Below are 22,656 nucleotides of genomic sequence, written 5' to 3' on the forward strand. Positions count from 1 at the left end.
CAAAGCATTTGTTAGCCACTCGATCGCATTATCAAGCCACTTAAAACAAACATATTATAAGAAGTTCGTTTGGCAACATAACTGTGAGGCTGACATGTTGGGCTTATAAACAACGCAACATCTAATCTTCTGGGAACACTACCATATGATGTCTATGAACACTACGACCCAAACGGCTCAAACCGAACGAATCGATTCGCCAAATTGAATCAGACTCTCTTCTCTCTCAGGCACAAGACGGGCGTACTACATCCGGGTAACAGCTGGGGTCCTGACAGCGCGGAAAAAGCATTAGCTAAATAATTAGAGCAACATGTCTGGAAGAGAAGGTAAAATTTATAAAAAAATAAAACCCCTAAACATGACAGTTTGATTGTGTAAAACGTCGTAGGTAATAAAAACGATATTTTCCGATCCTGCCAGGAGATTTATAGATTTTAAACGTCGATTTTTGTTTCAGTATTTTTCTTTTGTACACGATGCTATCTGCGTTAGCTGTATTAAAACATTTCACTGCATTTGAATCATTTTAAAGTCGATATTGGGCCTTTCTTTTATTGTTATACTCCACATTAAAAATTCTTATTACAATGTATATTTACTATTTTTCAAAATGTGAGTTTATTTTGATCATGCTATTATGGTTTCAAATACCTAAATGATTTATTCTTTATGCAGGAGGTAAAAAGAAACCCCTCAAGGCTCCTAAGAAGCAGTCGAAGGATGTGGATGATGTAAGTTCAATCGTACAGAGGTTTCAGCTGAAGTGTTTATATATAAACACTGAGATTATGGTTTGTGAACTGGACAGATCAGCTTTCTTTAGAGTAAAGTAATGACTACATACAGGGGCGTACTGGGACAATGATTCAACTCTGGCACTGTAGCCACACCAGTCCACATTACCACAGACACGAGCATTCAAATGTGAGGTGGTTCGAGGTCATGCTCCCCGAGAAAAATAATTATTTCTCTAATCTACATATGTATAATTCAAGACGTTTGTAGTTTACAGAACTTTATTTACCAGTCAAAGTTTGAACATTTTGAAATAATGGTTTGTACATTTTCTTGACCTGTTGAATCGCACACATTCATCCCATGTTTTATTTACAAACTACAGGAGGACATGGCTTTCAAACAGAAACAGAAAGAGGATCAGAAAGCAATGGAACAATTGAAAGCCAAGGCTGCTGGAAAAGGACCTTTAAGTAAGAGACACATAGAGCCACCTGCCATTTGTTATTATTTAAATGCATTTTTTATTTATTATTGTTTTAATGCAGACCTGCCAACCTGTACGCATTTTGACCTCAAAGTATGGTGGTACGATTTGTCACTCTAAACTACGCAAAAACCTGGTGACGCTTCTGTGCACGTGCAGTCCTCAAATCAAGCAACAGCAAAAGAAGCGGAGTTCGACCAATCATAGCGCTGGGTTCATTCCCCAAATAGCAAGCGGGGATGATTGACAGATGCGTAAAGCCTATCATTAAAAAGAGACTGATAATCGACAGCAATAAAGAATCCCGCTCAATCCTCTTCCACTCCCGCGGCCCGCAGTCTGACTGAGTTCATAAGCGAGGACAGTAGGCTACAGTAGCTGTTAGCCACAGCACTTCTGACTCCTGAAGGTAAACGGGCTGGGGTGGATGTGGAAAGTTGAAATATTGTTTTTAGTTAACTTAATCTGGATTCGATGATCACACGGGAGTGATCACATGGATTATCTTAAAATACTCGTCATTCATGGTCACTCAGATAAGAGGAAAACATCATTCAGTCATGCAAATTATAAAATGCTTTAGTATTGATGAACAATAAATCTAAATAAAATTAAAATCGCTGTGGCTTAGTGATTATGAAAGTTCTGTAATTTGCGGATTACTGATAAACGTGAGTCTGGAGAAACAGGCGTTTTATTCATTCTCAGTGTTGAGAAACGTAGTCTGCATGTGTTACGTTATTGTGTTAATAATAACTAAAGTACCTAATTATGTTACATAATGATTTTGTATGAAAACTAGCGCATTAGTTACTTATGGATTAACCGTTGTATCAGTGCTGCGCGAGCTCTCTCTCACAAACACAGACCGCGCGCACAGAGAGAGAAAAGATAATTGTAAATTGAGGGGCTAAGTTTAAATTTTTTATTTTTTTAAAGTTTTTTTCTTTCAAAATGTCAGAAAGCATTTTGTATTATCCATCCGTGTTTTTAAAATTCGTTAAAAGACAGACGTTTTACTGTTAACACAGCCCTCATATGTCGGAATCGTCTAACATATACTTGATATTCTTTTTAGAATAAGTGATTCGTTTTTCTATTATTGGTCATGTGACCGGACTCCTGTCTATTCATTGTCAACTATTTTCTAGAAATATGTTTGTATTGGCTAACGTTTATTCAGCTAATGTGTGTCCTGTTTAAAATATGCAATGTTCAAATGCAAAGACACGGCACAAATAAAATTCCTTTTTACTGTGTGATTTAGTATCATATTTGGATATTGGAATAATACATTAAGTAGCCTATCTTAAATGTACACATCTATTTGTGTTTGTTTTTTTACTGTTTTCTAGGGGTTTCTTAATTTTAGACTAGCTGACCAGCACACATTATATGCAATGCAATATTAGTCATTAATTAAAAATGGTTTTGAGCCGTATTGAAATTTTGGACTTTCACTGCAATAGCTAACACCCCCGCACCCCCCACCCTGATGCTACTCAAAAAAAATCCAAGGTTGGCAGGTCTGTATAATGTAGAAAATAGTTCTTTAAAGCTTTTGAGTTGTTCCTTTTGTCAACAAAGTTTCTCCTTTGTTTTCTTTCCGCAGCTGGGGGTGGAATCAAGAAGTCCGGGAAGAAATGAATGTGTTTCAGTGTATATTTGCTTGCTGTTCAAACCATCAACTTATGATTTAAGTCCACAATAGCGATGTCAAATTATTTTTTCTAGTTGCTTTATATTTCTCATGTAAAGAAAACGTTAAAAGGAATAAAGTTTGTAATGACTGTAAATTTAAATTTCAGATTTTAATGACTTTGATTTTTTTGAAACACATTCAAAGCTCATGACAAAACAATTATACAACATCCTAACATTTCAAGTTTAAATTCTCATGTAAACAACTCAATCGCTGTAGTGTTTGTTCAAGCTTATCCATCTTTATATTCAGCTCTCCAGTCACACTTTTCATGTCTCCCAATGTTTCATCCTCTTTGATTAACCTAAACACAAAAGTCTTTTGTTATTGTTTTTTTTTCATTATGAAGTTTTAGTTATTTTGCTGATGTATTGTGTGTCTTACGTTTATTCTTCAGTTCCGCCTCTACTGGATAGTGGTCACTCACTTTCAGTGCCTGAAGACATTAAATCTGTTTTAGGAACTTACTAAACCAGTCCTAAAAAAAATTAAAAACTTGTTTATTTAAATGCACAGTAATAACTCATGTCTTTATGTTAAGTGTGGTTAAGTTCGTAAACCCGGTACTGGGTCCGGGATTACGTAATTAAGACCGTCCTTTAATATTTCAGAGTCCTGATGAAACATTGAAAGTCGGTTGTGGTATCATTACAAAGCTTATCTCTACTTTTCACACACACAAAAGCATCGTTTTAAAATTTTATTTTACATATAGCAGCATTTGAATGTTAAAACTCTAGTAGCGACAATGAATATACAAACGTACCTATGACTATTAATTTGAATATTTCCAATATCGTTCATGTTTGATGAACATAACCAATATATTAAACAAAGCTTTCATTCTCAATATTATGGGTTATGTAGTTTATGTTAATATAATACAACAGATCAAATATAGGCTAGCCTACTGAATGAATTTCGAAATTGATCTTTTTAAACAAATTAAGTGAAACATTAAGTTTCAGCTCTGATTAGCTTATCTCTGAGCTAAAATTAGACAAGATGATGCATATACTTTTATTTTAGGCTGTTTTCTTCAGAAATGAGTCCATTCTTTAAGTTTCCCTCATGACTACAGTAAGTAACGCTGTAAGTTCGGCGAAGATCGGCAAAACATGACGACGCACGAACCAATGATAGCTGAGGATCTCAACATTACGTATTACGTCGATCTTGCCTCTTAACCAATCAGAGCCTGGGAGGGTGTGCGTGCACCCGCACAAAACAGGGGCCGCGCGCGCACGAACATGGTGGGCGGAAGAAAATGGACAAAAACGGGGATTTAAGTAACTTTGAACGTGGTATGATTGTCGGTGCCAGACGGGCTGGGCAGAGTGTTTCAGAAACTGCGGATTTACTGGGATTTTCACCCACAACCATAGATAGGGTTTACAGAGAATGTTCCGAAAAAGAGAAAATATCCAGTGAGCGTCAGTTCTGTGGGAACAAATTCCTGGTTGGTCCCAAAGGTCAGAGGAAAATGACCAGACTGGTTGCAGGTAATAAAAACGACATTTTCCGATCCTGCCGGGAGATTTATAGATTTTAAACATGTCGTTTTTTTTGTACACGATGCTTAGCTGTATTAAAACATTTCAGTGCATTTGAATCTTTTTGAAGTCGATATTGGGCCTTTCTTTTATTGTTATACTCCAAACACACACACAAAATAAAAAATTCTTATTACGTATATTTAATATTTTTCAAAATGTGAGTTTTATATACCTAAATGATTTATTCTTTATGCAGGAGGTAAAAAGAAACCCATCAAGGCTCCTAAGAAGCAGTCGAAGGATGTGGATGATGTAAGTTCAATCGTACAGAGGTTTCAGCTGAAGTGTTTATATATAAACACTGAGATTATGGTTTGTGAACTGGACAGATCAGCTTTCTTTAGAGTAAAGTAATGACTACAGACAGGGGCGTACTGGGACAATGATTCAACTCTGGCACTGTAGCCACACCAGTCCACATTACCACAGACACGAGCATTCAAATGTGAGGTGGTTCGAGGTCATGCTCCCCGAGAAAAAAAATATTTCTCTAATCTACATATGTATAATTCAAGACGTTTGTAGTTTACAGAACTTTATTTACCAGTCAAAGTTTGAACATTTTGAAATAATGGTTTGTACATTTTCTTGACCTGTTAAATTGCACACATTCATCCCATGTTTTATTTACAAACTACAGGAGGACATGGCTTTCAAACAGAAACAGAAAGAGGATCAGAAAGCAATGGAACAATTGAAAGCCAAGGCTGCTGGAAAAGGACCTTTAAGTAAGAGACACATAGAGCCACCTGTCATTTGTTATTATTTAAATGCATTTTTTTGTTGTTTTATTTATTAATGTTATAATGTAGAAAATATTTCTTTAAAGCTTTTGAGTTGTTCCTTTTGTCAACAAAGTTTCTCCTTTGTTTTCTTTCCACAGCTGGGGGTGGAATCAAGAAGTCTGGGAAGAAATGAATGCGTTTTAGAGGGCTTTCACACTGGCAGTTTAGTTCGGAACGGGGAACGGTTCGCATGAAAAATCGCTAATGTGAACGCTGTCATGGGACCCGGGTGCGCACTGGGGTATCGAACTCGAGACTGCCTGGAGGAGGTGGTCTGAGTTCGGTTAATCCCGAACCGTGCTGCGGTTCGCGTTTGTGTGAAAGCAACACGGACTCGGGTGCGCACCTGTTCAGGAAGTAAAGTATCCTGCGCATGCGTTTTAGCTGATTATGATGTATTAAGTTAAATAAAACACACGTAAGGGATGAAGATTTACCCTGGATACGAGCAAGAGTGAGTCTGCAGTGTATTCGCGCATAGTGCGTGCAATCAAGGCAACAAATTAATGGAAATCCACTGTCTCCTCAAAAGAGTCCAGTTGCAAGTAGCGGAAAGACATGCAACACACACACACACACAGTTAACCTGCGTTGTTTACTCAGCTATGCATAATAGCACCAAATTAATAAAAAACACAATATATTGACCCGCGTCGTGTTTTCTATCATGCGCCGTGCACGTTTGCAATGACGTAAGATACACGCAAACGCACCAGAGTTCGATAGAATCAAGTTGAGTGTGAAACCAGACCAGCGCTGCGGGGGCGCCGGGAACAATCGCGCCTGGGCTCGGACCGCAGCAAACGAGCCCAGTGTAAAAGCCCCCTAAGTGTATGTTTGCTTGCTGTTCAAACCATCAACTTATGATTTAAGTCCACAATAGCGATGTCAAATTATTTTTTTCTAGTTGCTTCATATTTCTCATGCAAAAAAAAAGGTTAAAAGGAATAAAGTTTGTAATGACTGTAAATTTAAATTTCAGATTGTAATGACATTGTATTCTTTTTTAAACATATTCAAAGCTCATTACAAAACAATTAGCCTATACAACATCCTAACATTTCAAGTTTAAATTCCCATGTAAACAACTCAATCGATATAGTGTTTGTTCAAGCTTATCCATCTGTATATTCAGCTCTCCAGTCAGTTTTTTTTATGTAGGCCTAGTTTTAGTTATTTTGCTGATGTATTGTGTGTCTTACGTTTATTCTTCAGTTCCGCCTCTACTGGATAGTGGTCACTCACTTTCAGTGCCTGAAGACATTAAATCTGTTTTAGGAACTTACTAAACCAGTCCTAAAAAATTTAAAAACTTGTTTAATAAATGATTAAGTTCGTAAACCTGGTACTGGGTCCGGGATTACGTAATTAAGACCGTCCTTTAATATTTCAGAGTCCTGATGAAACATTGAAAGTCAGTTGTGGTATCATTACAAAGCTTATCTCTACTTTTCACACACACAAAAGCATCGTTTTAAAATTTTAATTTACATATAGCAGCATTTGAATGTTTAAATTCCCACAGCGACAATGAGTATACAAACGTATTTGAATATTTCCAATATCGTTCATGTTTGATGAACATAACCCGTATATTAAACAAAGCTTTCATTCTCAAGATTATGGTTATGTAGTTTATTATGTTAATATAATACAACAGATCAAATATAGGCTACTGAATGAATTTTGAAATTGATCTTTGTAAACAAATTAAGAGAAACATTCTGTTTCAGATCTGATTAGCTTATCTCTGAGTTAAAATTAGCCAAGATGCTACAAAGACTTTTATTTTAGGATGTTTTCTTAAAAAAGAAGTCTATTTGAGTTTCCCTCATGAATTGCCTCATGACTACTGTAAAGTTGTGCGTAAGTTCGGCAAAACTTGGCGAAGATCGGCAAAACATGACGACGCACGAACCAATGATAGCTGAGGATCTTAACATTACGTATTACGTCGATCTGGCCTCTTAACCAATCAGAGCCTGTGAGAGTGTGCGGGACCGCGCAACAGAGGAGCCGCGCATGCACACACACGGTGAGTGGAAGAAAATGGGCAAAAACGGGGATTTAAGTAACTTTGAACGTGGTATGATTGTCGGTGCCAGACGGGCTGGTCAGAGTGTTTCAGAAACTGCGGATTTACTGGGATTTTCACGCACAACCATTTCTAGGGTTTACAGAGAATGGTCGGAAAAAGAGAAAATATCCAGTGAGCGTCAGTTCTGTGGGAGAAAATGCCTGGTTGATCCCAGAGGTCAGAGGAAAATGGCCAGACTGGTTCAAGTTGATAGAAAGGCAACAGTCACTCAAATAACCAAACGTTACAACCAAGGTGTGCAAAAGAGCATCTCCGAACGCACAACACGGAGAACTTTGAAGCAAATGGGCTACAGTAAAAAATTCGGACGGGCACAGCAAAATAGTGCAGTAAAAGATGTGGAAAATGTTGTTTCTGAGGGGAAAACGTTGTCTGAGGAGTCTCAATTATTGCAGCAACATTCAGATGGTAGGGTCAGAATTGATTAATTCTACATTTATTTATTAAACATTTTTTGTGGACAGATTAGCTACGTGTTTTTAGAGTAATCAAAATCTTACATACCAGTCAAAGTTTGATTGTTCTAATGGTTTGTACATTTAATGACTTGTTGAATTGCACCAATTCCTTGTTTTATTTACCAACTACAGAAGGACATAGCCTTCAAACAGAAACCGAAAGCAATGGAACAATTGAAAGCCAAGGCTGCTCGGAAGGACCTTTAAGTAAGAGACACATAAAGCCACCCGCCATTCTTTAATATGTCATTTAAATGCTGTTCCCCCCCCCCCCCCCTGACTTTTTTCATCTAATGTACAAAATTTTACTATAAAGCTTTTGTAAACAAACATTTCTCCTTTGTTTTCTTTCTATAGCCTGAGGTGGAATCAAGAAGTCTGGGAAGAAATGAATGTGATTTAGTGTATTTGCTTGCTGTTCAAAACCACCAACTTATGATTTGGGTCCACAATGGCAACGTCAAATTATTATTATTATTATTTTATTGACACTTTATATTTCTTTTGTAAATAAAACTTTAAAGGAATAAAGTTTGTATAAATTTGAATTTCAGATGTTTAATGTCTTTGATTGTGAAACATATTTGCAAAGCTCATGACAACACAATGATACAACATCCTAACATTTCAAGTTTAAATTCTCATGTAAACGACTCAATCGCTGTAGTGTTTGTTCAAGCTTATCCATCTTTATATTCAGCTCTCCAGTCACACTTTTCATGTCTCCCAATGTTTCATCCTCTTTGATTAACCTAAACACAAAAGTCTTTTGTTATAGTTTCTTTTCATTATGTAGTTGTAGTTATTTTGCTGATGTATTGTGTGTCTTACGTTTATTCTTCAGTTCCACCTCTACTGGATAGTGGTCACTCACTTTCAGTGCCTGTGAAGACATTAAATCTGTTTAAGTAACATCCTAAACCAGTCCTCAAAGTTAAATATATAGTAATAATTCATGTTTGATGGTAAGTATGATTAGATAAGCTGTGGTGTAAGTTCAAATAAAATATAAAAATTCTTGTTTACATCCTCATCTTTCAGTTTGAAGGCCTTCTGGAAGTTGAATGGTTTTGCCGAATTTGTAACAACAGCGTTCAGCATATCGTCTCCATATACCGCAATCCTGTGCATGAACATGTGCTATTGATAACAATGATATCCTAATTTGTGTTTATTGTACAGTGTAATTTTTTACCGGTCATAAGTGTTGTCGTTGCGTGTGCTGGCTGTGGTGTCCTCGTCATCCTTGATCAGCCAATGGAAGTTTGTGTCACTGCGGATGCGCATTGTTTTCATCTTTTTATCAGACACATAACTACCATCTGCATTGAAGTCCCCCAAAATCATGATGTTCTGTAAAGATAATATGTTCGAAATATATATTTGTTTTATGTTACAAACTTTGTACTATGTTGTAACCATTTTATAAAATCAACAATGCATGGCTTCTCATTGCCTAAAATATGTGACCTTGGACCACAAAACCAGTCACATGTGCAATTTAAAAAAAAAATAATAATAAGATTTCCATTGATGTAGCCTATGGTTTGTTAGGATAGGACAATATTTGGCCGAAATACAACTATTTGAAAATCTGGAATCGTATGTAGCAAAAAAATCTAAATATTAAGAAAATCGCCTAATCTGCGATATATATATTTACAGTAGGAAATGTACAAAATATCTTCATGGAACATGATCTTTACTTAATACCCCAATATTTTTGGCATAAAAGAAAAATCTATAATTTTGACCCTTACAATGTATTGTTGGCTATTGCCACAAATATACCCGTGCGACGTGTGACTGGTTTTGTGATCCAGGGTCACATATAGTAGCTATATTGACTCTTTAATGGATCAGCCAATGGTTGATTATCATAAAGGTATTAAAGGTGTGCATTATGTTTTACATCGGTCTTCCATTTCTTCTTGACATCCTGAAACACGTCGTACAGTTCATCAAGTTCCTTCACTGAATCCTCAGGCTTTGTGTGGACGGGCATTAGCACCAAATCCTCCAAAACTGCCGAGACACTAGCACTGCTAATAATAATTGAATAAACACCTTCTGTCAAAGCCTGTCCCCAGAGATTAATACAATTCAGCCTGTGAGATTTCAGTTTCAGTTGTTTAGATTGTCAAATGGGATTTAAGAGATTACACAATACAGGAAAATTTGATTTATTAGCTTGAAATTCGTAGCCAGGGGCCGGTTTCACAAAACTATTTAGCGGTCTGGTCTATAGTGTTAGACACGTCTAAAATTGGCTCATAGACTAGTCTAATGCAAGTTAGACTGTTTCACAAAAATTAAGACTGACTTAATTTAGACCAAAAAAATTAGACGCTAACTCAGGTCTAAGACTCTGTTACCTTGGCAACCAACAGTAACAATCAGTTACATTACAAACAGCCAAAAGAAAAGGGAAAATGGCTCCTAATTTGTGGTTTTCTGACGGCGTTATGGAGAGAGTTATGAGAAGGGAAAGGGTTTTTAGGGACCGCAGTATCCTACTGGAAATATATAATAATGAGTTTTTTTTTTTTCTGTATGTCTTAACGCCGTTAACTGTCGTAGCAATCCTTTTCCAAATTAAACATTTCTTCTTGTTACTACATTCTCCGCTAAATTTCCCAAGTAAAATTTCCTTGTAACTGTTATACTCCTCTAACAAACACATATTTTCCTCTGGGGTAAACTGCACTGAGCGGTTGAATGTGCTTACTCGATCCGCCATGTTTTTTGTTTTGAAAAGTGTCTTATTTTACCCAGAATGCATTGCAGTGTAGTTCTACTTAAGATAGAGTCTTAAAATGCTTTCTGCAACGGTCTGATTTAGTCTGAAGTCTGACTATCTACTACATCTAAGCCATAGTCAAAGTCCATCTTTGTGAAACCGGCCCCTGGTCTAATAAATAATACGCTGTGTTGTGCACAAAATAATCAGCAGGGCCGTGCAGAGACCTCTGGAGGGGCAGGTGCTCAAAGTATAAAAGGGGGCACATGCGGAACAAGGCTTTAAATAGGGCTGTGCTCAAAATATCAATACAGTAATATATCAATACGGATGATTCTCTATCGATACAGTAGCAAATGCATTGATGCAATTTTGAAAAAGAAACAGAACAGAAAAGACAAATTTTACGTTTAAAAGTTAAAAAAAAATAATTAATGTGCAGTGTGCACCTATTAATAACTCTGGGATTAGAAACTGAAGTATCTTAAGTTGTCCCAACCTGATGGCTTTTTCTTCTCTGTTATACAGAATAATAAAGAACAGCTGTTATACTAAACTGTGTAGGACTAAATCAACGTGGCCCATGTTTCGTACAGTACAGTTTTATTTAATGCCATATCAGCATCTATGGCTATTTTCATGGCATAAACTGATTTACACAAATACAAGAGTTACATTTATACAATGAAAATAAAAACAAAGCAAACAGAAACAGCAATTAATACTTTACAAGATTTTTAACATTAATGTGATACCTGTTCTGGTACATTCTTACTAAAGTCCTTAAGTGAGTTTGCTGCCTTTGCTGTTGTTGTTACTGCTGCTGCTGCTGATACTGCTGGAGCTGATCTGAGACTGTAGACATTAAAACAAACATATAGAGATATATTAGCTGATTAAATCATTTTTATGTGACCATGACAACATGTAAAGACTGCTGACAGTGTTTGGAACCTTCACTAGCTCACTGGCCTGCTGTAAAGCTGCAGATTCTGCCCAGGCTGCTATAATATAATAATATAATAATAGTAGCCTATATAATAGTACTAGGGGAGATGTTCACAGAGGCTTCTGCACATAAAACATAAGATATTGGTAAGCCTAACGGCATGGGCGTAATTTCCTATGGGGACAGGGGGGACATGTCCCCCCCACTTTTCAAAATCCCGTTTGTGTCCCCCCCACTTTCAAATTCGTTTGTTATGATTTTAAACCGCACGCCGTCATAGCAACGGAGGAGCAGGACCGAGCCTGTGTCGACGCGCGCGTCCACGTCCAGGAACTTCGCGTGCACTCTAAAAATAGCTCATTGACAGTTCTAATGAGCAGGAATAACGTTAGCGGTTGCAGCGCAACGCCAGAAACAACAACAGGTGACTTTAATGTCATCATGGATGAAAAGAAAGAAAGGACATGTGAATTGGTTGATTCAGTAAATTTGCTCAGGTCAGGATAATCATATTTTCTGTCTAACGTTACACCTGTTGATGTTAGCCTTACGTTGACTGAGGCGAGCTACACTGCTGCTTAATAACTTCAGACTGTATTAGCTAAATATATTAATGTAGAACATTCTGTGTAGCTTACTAAAAAATAAACATTCTGTAGGCCTACCATGAAAACGAGTCCACTTTAAACCGCTGCATTTTCTGTCAGCAACGAAGTAGTCAAGACAGAACCTAACAATAACACACACACATTTATGCCAAAATGTCCGTTTTGTCGAGTATCCCACAAGAACAGTCTTAAATTAGTTAAATAGTATCTTAAATGGAAGTAAAGAGTTGTGAGAGAATGAGACGCGTGAGATCCTGTCAGCAGCGGCAGATCTTAAAGTGACAGCAGCCACTCATTCTCTCTGTCAGTAAAGTTAACCAAAGAACAAAAGGAAAAGAGAAAATTACTAACTGCTCTTGACTAAAGAACGGATTAACCAAATAAAATATTTTAAATTAATTTATTTAAATTAATATTTAATTTATAATTTATGCCGTTTTATAAACTTTCTCAAATGTCTGTATATTTCATACATGTTAGACAACTGGCACAGCTGTTAGACAGAAAGTCAACATAATAAGACATCTATTATGGGTTTATGTGAGGTTTGTTTTAAGTTCACTTTTTTCACTATTTTTTGAAGCCTAATAAAATGAAGCCTAATTTCATCGAGACATTATTCTGTCTTTATGTTGTTTCTACATTACAGTGGAAATTGAGTCTCACATTATTTAAATTTTATTTACACACCAAACATTAATAGCTAACATTTTTTACTTTATAAAATTATTCTCTTAAGTCTTGGCGATCGGGCCCTATTAAACAAAGTAAGACATCTTTTTCTTATATACATAGATAGCCTACTATTATTTTTGGCAGAATTTATCATTATAATCAAATGATTTCCTGGATTTTGCATCACCAATGTCCTTAAATGTCTGTAAATGCAGGAAATGGGATTCAAATCGAAAATACCCCCCCCCCCCCCCCCCCCCCCCCCCCCCCACACCACCACTTCTCAAACCAAAGTTACCCTTGCCTAACGGTATGTGATAATAAGCCTAAACTCTTACCAGATTTGTGATGATAATTTTTATGGCACTATACGTTTTTTAAATAAATACTGTAATAATAATAATAATAGTTTAAAGTAAAAATAATAGTTTTTAGTCAAATAACATAAAAAGACCAGACCCCTCGAATTAAAAAATGCGCGTGCAGCGTGAGGAATCGTCCCGGATGAGTTCGTCAGGTGAAAGGTCATCATGTGGGTCATTTTATTTACGGCTAAATTAATATTCATTAATTTTACTAATAGTTAGATTGGGCAGGCATCCACAAAAGGGCCTTTAATTACAAAAAAAAAAGGAGAGAACATTTTGCCTTGACAAAAGGGCACTTTGGGCACCGAGGGGCAAAAGTGCAGGTGCTCGAGCACCCAAAGCCCCCCCCCCCCCCCCCCCCCCCCTCTGCACGTGCCTGATAATCAGATTCACACTCATGACGTTAGACGGAGATAATATGTTGTACTTTACCTGTTTTATGACACTTGAATCGCAGAACAAAAGGTTCTCTGGCAAAAGCATCTTGATCTCCAGGCTGTTTGTCACCATATTGGTAAGACCCAACCAAATCCACCATGCTGACCCTTTATATTTAAAACAGATCATGTAGTTAAGTGGGGGTATTACTATTTTTTAACCTTGTATCACCCTCTAATCTGTAAATAATTAAACAAGACTTTTTTTTCGTTGCCGTGCTTTTAAGACTATGTAAACGCGCCAATGCACCAGTACTAAAATAAAAACACCTTATTAACACATTCAAGGATTGTCTTCTAAAACTTAACTTTGTTTAAAAATTTGTTATAGATCTATTATTAAATACATGTAAAGTTACGTTGTCACAAAATAAACTCCCTGAAATGTTCTGGAAAGGTTAGTTTTTGGTTCCAAAAATAACCTACCTAAAAGAATCTTCCTAGAAAGTTCTTAAAACATTTTTAAAAGATACCTACGCCTTTTTATCTCACAATTGCGATTTTACATCTCGCAATTCTGACTTTATTTCTCAGAATTGCATGGTATAAACTCGCAATTGAAGAATCGCGTGATATAGTCGCAGTTATGTGTTATAAAGTCAAAATTGTGAGATATAAACTTACAATTGCAAGAAATAAACTTGCAATTCTAACTTTTTTTGTCGCAATTGTGAGATATTAACTTGCAATTGCGAGTTATAAAGTCCAATTCTGAGGAAAAAAAGACTGACTTTTTCTCAGAATTGTACGTTTATATCTCACCATTCTGACTTTATAACTCACATTAGCAACGTTATATCATCTGAGATAAAAAGTCGCAATTACCTTTTTAATTTTTTTATTCTGTGGCGGAAACAAGCTTCCATGGGAATGTTTGGGGAACATTCAGTGTTTGTTTTCAGGCGTTTTCTACACTGACTCATGGTCTATTGCAACTTCAAAATGAAACTGTTACCTGTAAAGGAACATGAACTGTTCTTTGTAATTTCCTCTTCCCAGGCGTGTGCTGATCTCCATCTTGTAAGGATCTGCCTTGTTGGACCTCTTGAAAGAGCGGCCATGGTTACTACTGTCATGCAATAATGTGTTTTTTTTCCTCATGGAAAAACACACCTGTTTGACTCACTTATTCAGCTCTTTGAGAAAATTTTCCACCGCAGCTCCGCTAGAATCCACCACCTCAAGAATGACGATAATGTCATAGCGTGACACTATCTGCAGAAATACAAGCCATTATTTCATACTTGCTACTCCTCCCTTGAAGGATTATCAGTCATTACGATAAATAACATGTTACAGACTCATCCAAGAGGGAGTTCGCTGTCAAATGGGATGTATTTATGTGACTCTGTATTAGGTGTGAATGGGCGTCACATTGATCAGGGTTATTACCGTTAACAAAAACTAAACCATCTGTCATTTAAACAAAAGAAATGGTTTCAAATGAATGATAGTAAAATCACACTGCCTTGATCAGGGTTTTCAGCACGGCCGGATCACAGAGTTTTGATTTCCCAAATTTCTGGACGTTGAAAGAAGCGACCTTCATGATGATATCTGTTAAACATGAAACAGAAGAAATCAAATTAGAGATGTGCAACGTTAGTGGAAAATCAGGCTATTATATTTATAATGGCGGTTGAATACAAATGAATGAAAAATCATGCGCTTTAGACTCTTTGTAATCAAGTTGTCAACAAATAATGTGAAAAATCCTGTTTGTTGTGTTCTTGTGATCTTCTTATGACTGACAAGTGAAAGAACCTGTTTATAGTACAAGTTTACAAAGAGATCAACAGACAGATAATCTCGTCTAAATGGCCAACAACGCTTAAAATCTATTTAATCCTGTCTGAATCAAAAAAGGGGTACATTTAATCAGGTTGAGAAGGAAATGGGCTTTCAATGCAAATCTTATTCACAACTGCAACTGGATTAAATCAGCACAGATTGCTGGAGAAGAAAGAGCAGATCTGTGTGAAACTATCTCAGGGTCTTGGGCTCTTTTATGCCCGGAGGGTTTCTCAATGGCTCTCTGAATGGGGCAGAAATTCGTTTCAGCTCTCAGACATTACGGAGAATTTCAAAGAAGAAAAACTGCCTTTAAATCCAATCTGCACTCTGGAGACCATCTGTCATGGACATGACGACACCACCCAAAAACGTATATGATGATGGCGGATGTATAGATTCTAGTCATGGATTTCGAAGAAAAGACACACTTAAAGAAAGTGTTTTCACATTCCATCTCATTCAACACCGCACAAGCCGAAACAAGTCCAGGGGATTAACTAACACGACTCCTATTTGTGGGTGTTGTTTAAAAAAAAGTTAATTTCAAGCATTTTAATTCTAAGCAACATTTTAGCAATATAAAAACAGTTAAATAAAAAAAAACAAGAAGTTTGAAAAAAAAGCAAGTAGTTACATTGTACTTACTCAAATAAGTAGTGAGTAATATTAATTAACTAGTACTTTACGTATAAATTAACTACTTAATATACTACTTACTATAGAGTTTCGGTTAGAGTTTGGTTTAGGGTTAGTTACTTGTAATTATGCCTAATTTACTGTTATTACTTTAGTATAAGTACATGTAACATGTAACAATGTCACCTTAAAATAAAATGTTACCAAAATAAGTTATGGATTTAAGAAATCAAAGAACAAACCCCAACTTACCCAAGCACTGGTCCGAAGATTCACTGAAGAAATGGACTGTATTGATTCATATAAACAGCTGGACACCTTAAAATTGGACACCTGTGACCTGATTGGCTAGTCGCAGGAACCAGTAGAGTGATTTGGCGCGGCCCCAACCTGGACATCCCTCGAAACAACAAAACAGTTCCTCCCCCTGGCAAACACTCACTTCGAAGTGGAAAGCTAAAGAGCGCAGGTGAGTTACAATTCAATCATCCTCATGACTGGCACAAAGGGTTTAAAATTACAAATAAATTGTATGGTCGTTAATCTACTAAGGAAGAAAAAGCAAAGAAGGATGTTTCAGGTGTAGCAGGAAGTTGCTTCCTAAAGGATGCAAAGTGCTTGTTTTTGTAACTACATCACAAATCCTGCAGTTGAAGGTCGTTGATAATGGGGACATTGGTTAAAGTGGATGTTGGGTTAAATTATAACATGAAGTTCAATAATTCTCTACATACTGTAGATGTTACATTCAACTTGACAGGTTCTTTGTGTTTATAACTGTCGTTGGGATGGATTTCATGTCCAGACAATCCAGGCCCTGTGTTGTTTTTCACGCTTGAAATGCAGTCAATGCCTCCATGGCGAAGTGAAATATGAGTAAAGTAAAAATCGATGAGCCAAGAACAACATTTACGCCACAACAAAGTTTCGATATGATGTCTGTTAAAAAATTCTGTCAGGGAAAGGGCGGGAAATGTTGGGTATTCAGGTTTGCAGATAGATAGATAGACAGACAGACAGAACCATTTTACATAATGTTTAAAAAATAGACTTTATTTTAAGGTGTTCTTGTTACAGTGTAATTATACATTTAAGTACTGAGTAATAATATTTCACTATTTACTAACTAGAGGGTTAGGATTGTGGTTTGATTTAGGGTTAATTGTATGTAATTATGCATCATTTATAGTTATTACTACAGTAATTACATGTAACAAGGAGACTGTGAAATAAAGTGTTATCAAAAAAATGCACCAAACTGGACCACATACTATCAACAAGTGTTAGACGACATATTCTGCCGGCTTGAGCCTGGACTGCACCATTATCTTGATGGGTGGGGTTTCAGATATGTAAATTCATTCAAAAAGCGCTTGACTTGACAGTCAAAAACAAGAGCCTATATGCGGTTCCCTCCAGTCAAGTCTGCTATACATTTACATGTTTCTATACATGCTGGAAACAATTAGTGTGGCCTCTACAAATTCTCCATTTTACGAGACATCTGTGCGACAGAAACCTTATCTGATGTAAAGAGGAAGTAGGCATGGTCTGTTTTTAAATGAGCAGAGCCATCATTAATTATTCACTAGCTGTCTAACGGCCAACACAGGAAGACAAGTCGAGACTTCATAGTAAACAAACCACCTTTGGTAAGAGCTGATTATCAAGTTTGTTTGTTTATATTACAATAAATGTAAATATATAAAACACGTCGCATGTTTTTAATAATAGATATCTAACATATTTTTAAAAAAAGTTAAGTTATAGACGGCAGTCTTTGAATGGGTTAATATGTTGTTTTTAATTTCATACTTGTGCATTGGACTTATTTTAATTCTTGGATTAATTTATTCAATCAAGTTAAACTTTGTGTTGTGTGGATTGCATTTTGTTTTCGAACTCTCCAAATGAAACTCGCTGTGGTTTCCTTTTCTGTGTCTGTGGTATTTGCTGTGTTCCTTCACAAACTGACATGTCAGTAAACTATAGGTCTTTCCTTTGTGTGTACAATGTATCCTTGAATTGTCCTTTAAACTTCCTTTGACGATTTACGACAGGAAAACTGTATAGAAATGATTAAGAGTTGGCACGAAGGACCAAAAAACAGACCTGAAAATATGCAACCGGTTTGAAGAGTTTATAGTCGTGAAACTCATTTCACTTTAACTTGTTTTTCTGGTTTTTCTTCTTTAGATCGAAACCATGAAGATCGCATCTTTTAACATCAGACGGATGGGTTCCAGCAAGCTGTCAAACAAAAACATAATGAAATATCTCATTAAGGTGAGTTTATGATCGGACTGTTCAAGAAGATTACATAGTAAAAACAAATAGACCTCAACACTGTTTCCCTGTAGATCTTCTCTCGGTACAGTATAATCATTGTGCTGGAGGTGGTGGACAAATCGGGAAAAGCTATAGCCAAATTCCTGCAGGAGCTCAACAGCACCGGGTCTGTGTGAACCTTCAGAGATTCGCTTCATCAACACTATCTCAAAAGCCTGAATTCAACCCAAATTTAACTCACTGTTTCTCCCACAGTGCTAATAAGAAACGTCCTTTCACTATGGTGGGAAGCGCCAGGCTGGGACGGACTCTTTATAAGGAGCAGTTTGTCTGTTTCTACAGGTATTATCAGAATTATGTTATCAGAATAAAAACTGGGGTAAAAAGCTTAATTGAATCAGAAATGAGATGTTTAATTATGAACAGTCATTCATATGGCACTAACAAAACTATTTTGTTCATATCAATAAGAGAAGACGAGGCTGAACTGGTCGACACGTACCAATATGAAGACAATCAAGAGGGCGATGAGGACGCTTTCTCCCGAGAGCCTTTCATTCTGCGTTTCAAGTGTAAACACACAGGTAATCTGCTTCTGTTAAAGGGATAAATCACCCAAAAGTTCTGTCATTATTTCCTTTCCAAACCCGTAAGACTTTTGTTCATCTTTGTAACACTAATGAAGATCTTTTTGATGAGATCTGAGAGATTTCTGTCCCTCTACTAACAGCTACGCAACCACCACTTTCATAAAGGGATTGTAGAACTAATCCAAATGAATCAAGCGGTTTAGTCCAAATAAAACAGATTTATTTTAGGTTTTTATGCAGAAATAGGCTAAACATTAATCAAGGCAAACATCAATTGTGGAAAACGAAGCTCCACACACACCAATAAGGTTATTTCTCGTGTTACGCAGCACGTTTTGTGGACGATTTTTATTCATCAGAATATAAAGATTTAAGTATAACAGCCATTTTTATTCTGCTATTATAATCATCTGAGTATGTGTGTTTGTGTAGGCCTGTAAGAAGGATGAAATGTGCTTGCATGGAATATGTCTGCATATGTTGGGTCATTTTGCCATTAGATATATGGTACAAATGTAAGCTGTGCATCTCAATCTGCCATTAAATAATATTTGTAGGATGAGCGGGGGACTCTAATATAAATAAGTCGGGGTCTCTCATTCCACTTTTCAAAACAGGCTGGATTCACAACAAGCAAAAGGATGAATTTATAAACAACATTGGTGCAGAGTTTGAAAATGTATAAGATGTATTGATCCCATGGGTGGAGTGTTATAGGAAAACTGTAGGAAAATATAGTTTAAGGGCTGGTTCGGCAGTTGTGTTTCTGCAGACCAACTCCATTTTATTCCTTGTAATCTTCTGGCGTCAAAACTCCAAGACTTCAAGAGTGATGTTTCAGATTTAAAGAAGACAATACAGTTTGAGCTTCTGCAAGAACAAATGAGGTTCATTCTCGTGTAGTGTGGCACGTTTGAGCTTCTGCAAGAACAAATGAGGTTTGTTCTCACGCATTAAGCAGGTTCGGTTGAGCTTCTGTTTTTGTTCCCTGATCAATGTTTATACATGCGAATAAAAGCCTAAATGCAATCTGTTCATCATATAAAGCGATTAAATCTCTTCAAAAACATTTGACTAAACCACTCAGTTCATATGGATTTGTTTTACGATTTCTGTATGAACAAAGTGGTAGTTGCGTAGCCTGTCAATGGAGGTACAGAAATCGCTCAGATTTAATAAAAAATATTTTCATTTGTTTTCCGAAGATGAACAAAAGTCTTTCTGGTTTGGAATGACATGGGGGTCAGTAATTAATGACATAATTTACATTTTTGGATGAACTAACCCTTTAAACCTTAGACAAATACACTTTCTGGAACAACTCTAGAGCCTAGACTCCTAATAGTACATGCATTTTCAAGTGAAATTTAAATTAAACATTCTCCCAAAATAGAATAAATTCTATCATCATTTACTCACCCTCATGTGGGAATGAATGGGTAATGGCACTTTCAGATTTCAACAACAAATATAAAACCACCATAAAAGAAGTCCATTTGAGAAACAGACCAAAACGAAAGTTGTTATTTACCCTTCTTTTATAATTGCACATTCCTACATAACTGTGAATGTTTTAGGAGTTGGATCACATGAACAACCTGCACCCCCATTGTTAGTCAATTTTGTTTGTGTTTGTCTTTTCCAGTGCTGGAAGATTTGGTGCTGATTCCTGTTCACACAAAACCCAAAGACTCACAGAAGGAACTGGATGAACTATATGATGTGTTTTTGCACGTCAAAGATAAATGGGAAACAGATGTGAGTTTAACACTTCCAGAACACAATACCAGAAGGAATGCATGTAATGATAAAATGTACCCTATAGCTGAATGTCCAGCAAGTTTTTTGGGGGGATAAAGAGTCTGGCAAATGTGTGAATGTACACATCTCAAGGACATTTATCTAATGGGGAAATAAAGCAATCCTAAGGTTAACACACAAGTGAACTTGAGTTTAACCAAACATTGATTAGAGTTTGAGAGAAAATTCACACATACCGTCCTACAGAACGTCATGATCCTTGGCGATTTCAATGCAGACGGCGCCTACGTCTCCAAGAAGAAGATGAAGGGCATCAGAATCCGCAGTGATCCCAATTTCCACTGGCTGATCGAGGACGATGTTGACACCACAGTCATACAGTCCAATGACCACACCTACGACAGGTGAGGCGGAGATACATCAATAATTTACTCACCTTTCATCTGCTAGCCTGTTTAAAAATTAAGAATTCATAACTTAAATGCATCTTACACCTTGTCTACACTGGATGCAGTGGCGCATCGCAATGCGACAAAAGTAAATAGAGCTGATTATAATCCCTAGGGGTGTTATGATACCCTCATGTCACGATTCGATACATATCAAGATACAGAACTCACGATACAATATTATTGCGATACTCCAAGAAATTTGGTAGAAGGTGAACAAAAAAATTACTGTTGATTAAAATGCTAAATTGGTATTACATTGGGGGTTAAAATGAATAGGTTTGGACTTGGTGTTGGGAACCCAATGCACAGGACAATGGTGACAAGAATACAAATATTCATGTTTCTGAAGCTGAAAATACAGAATCATTTTCAATAATCGCTCCCAGTTTAGACATGGTGTTAAGGTGTGGTCACATTGGCGCATTTTCAGCGAAAAGGTCAACTGTCTATCTTCGATAGTCTAGGGATGCATAAAGCACAGCTCACATAGAAGACACTTTCAAACCAAGAAACCTTCTGTTGGTCAGTACAGCAATTTCACAAGACAAACATGAACATGAGAGAAAAATGTGGTGAACTCTTCGCCATCACACCAAATTCCCAATGGATTCCAATTGAAATGACTGGATTTCGCCTGTAAACACTCACTGACACCTGTGACCGCACCTTCAGAGTATGAATGTTAAATTATTACTATTGATTAAAAGATGAGCAAATCATAGCTTAGATGTAACTAGACGACTAAATGCATAAAATGGCAGGTCAATTTTCATGTTAAGCTTTGGAAAATATTGATGGCAAGTAATTTTCTAGAATTGTGGTGTATAAAGAAGACATGCTACAAGCTGTTGTGCCAAAATCTGCGAAGCCTTTTAACTTCCAGGAAGCCTACAAACTTTCGGAGGAAATGGTGAGTATATTCATCACAATGCATATCTAACTTTTTAATGTGGTATAAAGTAATTAATATATTGATATGATTGATCTATGGCAGGCCCTGGAGATCAGTGATCATTATCCAGTAGAAGTGAGTCTGAAGAAGAAGTCTGCGGCAAAGACTAGCTCCAAAACCAAAACAAAGACCTCCAAAACGAAAACTAAAAAATGAAAAGCATGATGGGATGCCACTGCACCACCGTATGGGATCTGAAACATCACTCTTCTGAAGGAGAGAAGCTACCTCTTCATAAGGAAAATCAGGGCTAAAAATAACTAATTTCAAAACAATTGTTTTTGTTGTTGTGTAGTTCACAAGAATTAATGCTCACAAGTTTCTCGAAATAAACTTTTCATTTTTTATTTGATGTCATTTTTTTTGTCCAACAAAAACGTATAATTTCATGCCTAAAGTGTAATTAAATGTGTTAGTAAATATGTGTGTGTACATCTGGAAAGCAACTATTAAAATGCTAGCAAATAAAGATCAGCAAAGCTATTTTATCAAACTATTTTACTCATGCTCAAGCAATGAATTGGCAGGAAAACGTGATAGCAAATAGCAGATCATAGTTATTGTGTAATAATCATGCCTCG

General features: G+C 36.6%; 4 protein-coding genes across 5 annotated transcripts; 3 read left to right on the forward strand and 1 right to left on the reverse strand.

The window, feature by feature from the left end:
• Window positions 1–227: 227 nt before the first annotated feature.
• On the forward strand, window positions 228–3,027 carry LOC143735339 (translation machinery-associated protein 7). Its single transcript, XM_077225499.1, has 4 exons — window positions 228–329; window positions 679–734; window positions 1,124–1,211; window positions 2,838–3,027. Exons 1-4 carry the CDS (start codon window positions 314–316, stop codon window positions 2,870–2,872), a joined length of 195 nt encoding a protein of 64 aa, XP_077081614.1. The 5' UTR covers window positions 228–313; the 3' UTR covers window positions 2,873–3,027.
• A 1,104-nt stretch (window positions 3,028–4,131) lies between these two features.
• LOC143735337 (uncharacterized) lies at window positions 4,132–6,613 on the forward strand. The gene is made up of 4 exons (XM_077225496.1): window positions 4,132–4,429; window positions 4,680–4,735; window positions 5,124–5,211; window positions 5,367–6,613. The coding sequence occupies exons 1-4, from the start codon at window positions 4,195–4,197 to the stop codon at window positions 5,399–5,401; spliced, it is 414 nt and encodes a 137-aa protein (XP_077081611.1). The 5' UTR covers window positions 4,132–4,194; the 3' UTR covers window positions 5,402–6,613.
• Window positions 6,614–8,356: 1,743 nt separating this feature from the next.
• On the reverse strand, window positions 8,357–16,429 carry dnase1l4.1 (deoxyribonuclease 1 like 4, tandem duplicate 1). Its single transcript, XM_077227095.1, has 10 exons — window positions 16,372–16,429; window positions 15,067–15,158; window positions 14,728–14,816; window positions 14,557–14,643; window positions 13,597–13,709; window positions 9,737–9,849; window positions 9,020–9,177; window positions 8,851–8,947; window positions 8,656–8,707; window positions 8,357–8,576 (listed from the first exon to the last, which is right to left on the reverse strand). The coding sequence occupies exons 1-10, from the start codon at window positions 16,427–16,429 to the stop codon at window positions 8,572–8,574; spliced, it is 864 nt and encodes a 287-aa protein (XP_077083210.1). The 3' UTR covers window positions 8,357–8,571.
• A 34-nt stretch (window positions 16,430–16,463) lies between these two features.
• Window positions 16,464–22,422, forward strand: dnase1l4.2 (deoxyribonuclease 1 like 4, tandem duplicate 2). 2 transcript variants are annotated; one of them, XM_077225393.1, is made up of 9 exons: window positions 16,464–16,500; window positions 18,228–18,317; window positions 18,392–18,486; window positions 18,576–18,662; window positions 18,792–18,904; window positions 20,556–20,668; window positions 20,918–21,075; window positions 21,937–22,033; window positions 22,118–22,422. In XM_077225393.1, the coding sequence occupies exons 2-9, from the start codon at window positions 18,237–18,239 to the stop codon at window positions 22,229–22,231; spliced, it is 858 nt and encodes a 285-aa protein (XP_077081508.1). In that variant the 5' UTR covers window positions 16,464–16,500; window positions 18,228–18,236; the 3' UTR covers window positions 22,232–22,422. The 2 variants fall into 2 exon arrangements, with proteins under 2 accessions (XP_077081508.1, XP_077081507.1); XM_077225392.1 differs by lacking the exon at window positions 16,464–16,500 and adding an exon at window positions 17,412–17,683.
• The last annotated feature ends 234 nt before the right edge of the window (window positions 22,423–22,656 follow it).

Source organism: Siphateles boraxobius, unplaced genomic scaffold (genome assembly GCF_051911475.1).
Source record: "Siphateles boraxobius isolate OS27281-9 unplaced genomic scaffold, OSU_SipBor_1 13, whole genome shotgun sequence".
In the NCBI taxonomy this organism is placed as follows: domain Eukaryota; kingdom Metazoa; phylum Chordata; class Actinopteri; order Cypriniformes; family Leuciscidae; genus Siphateles; species Siphateles boraxobius.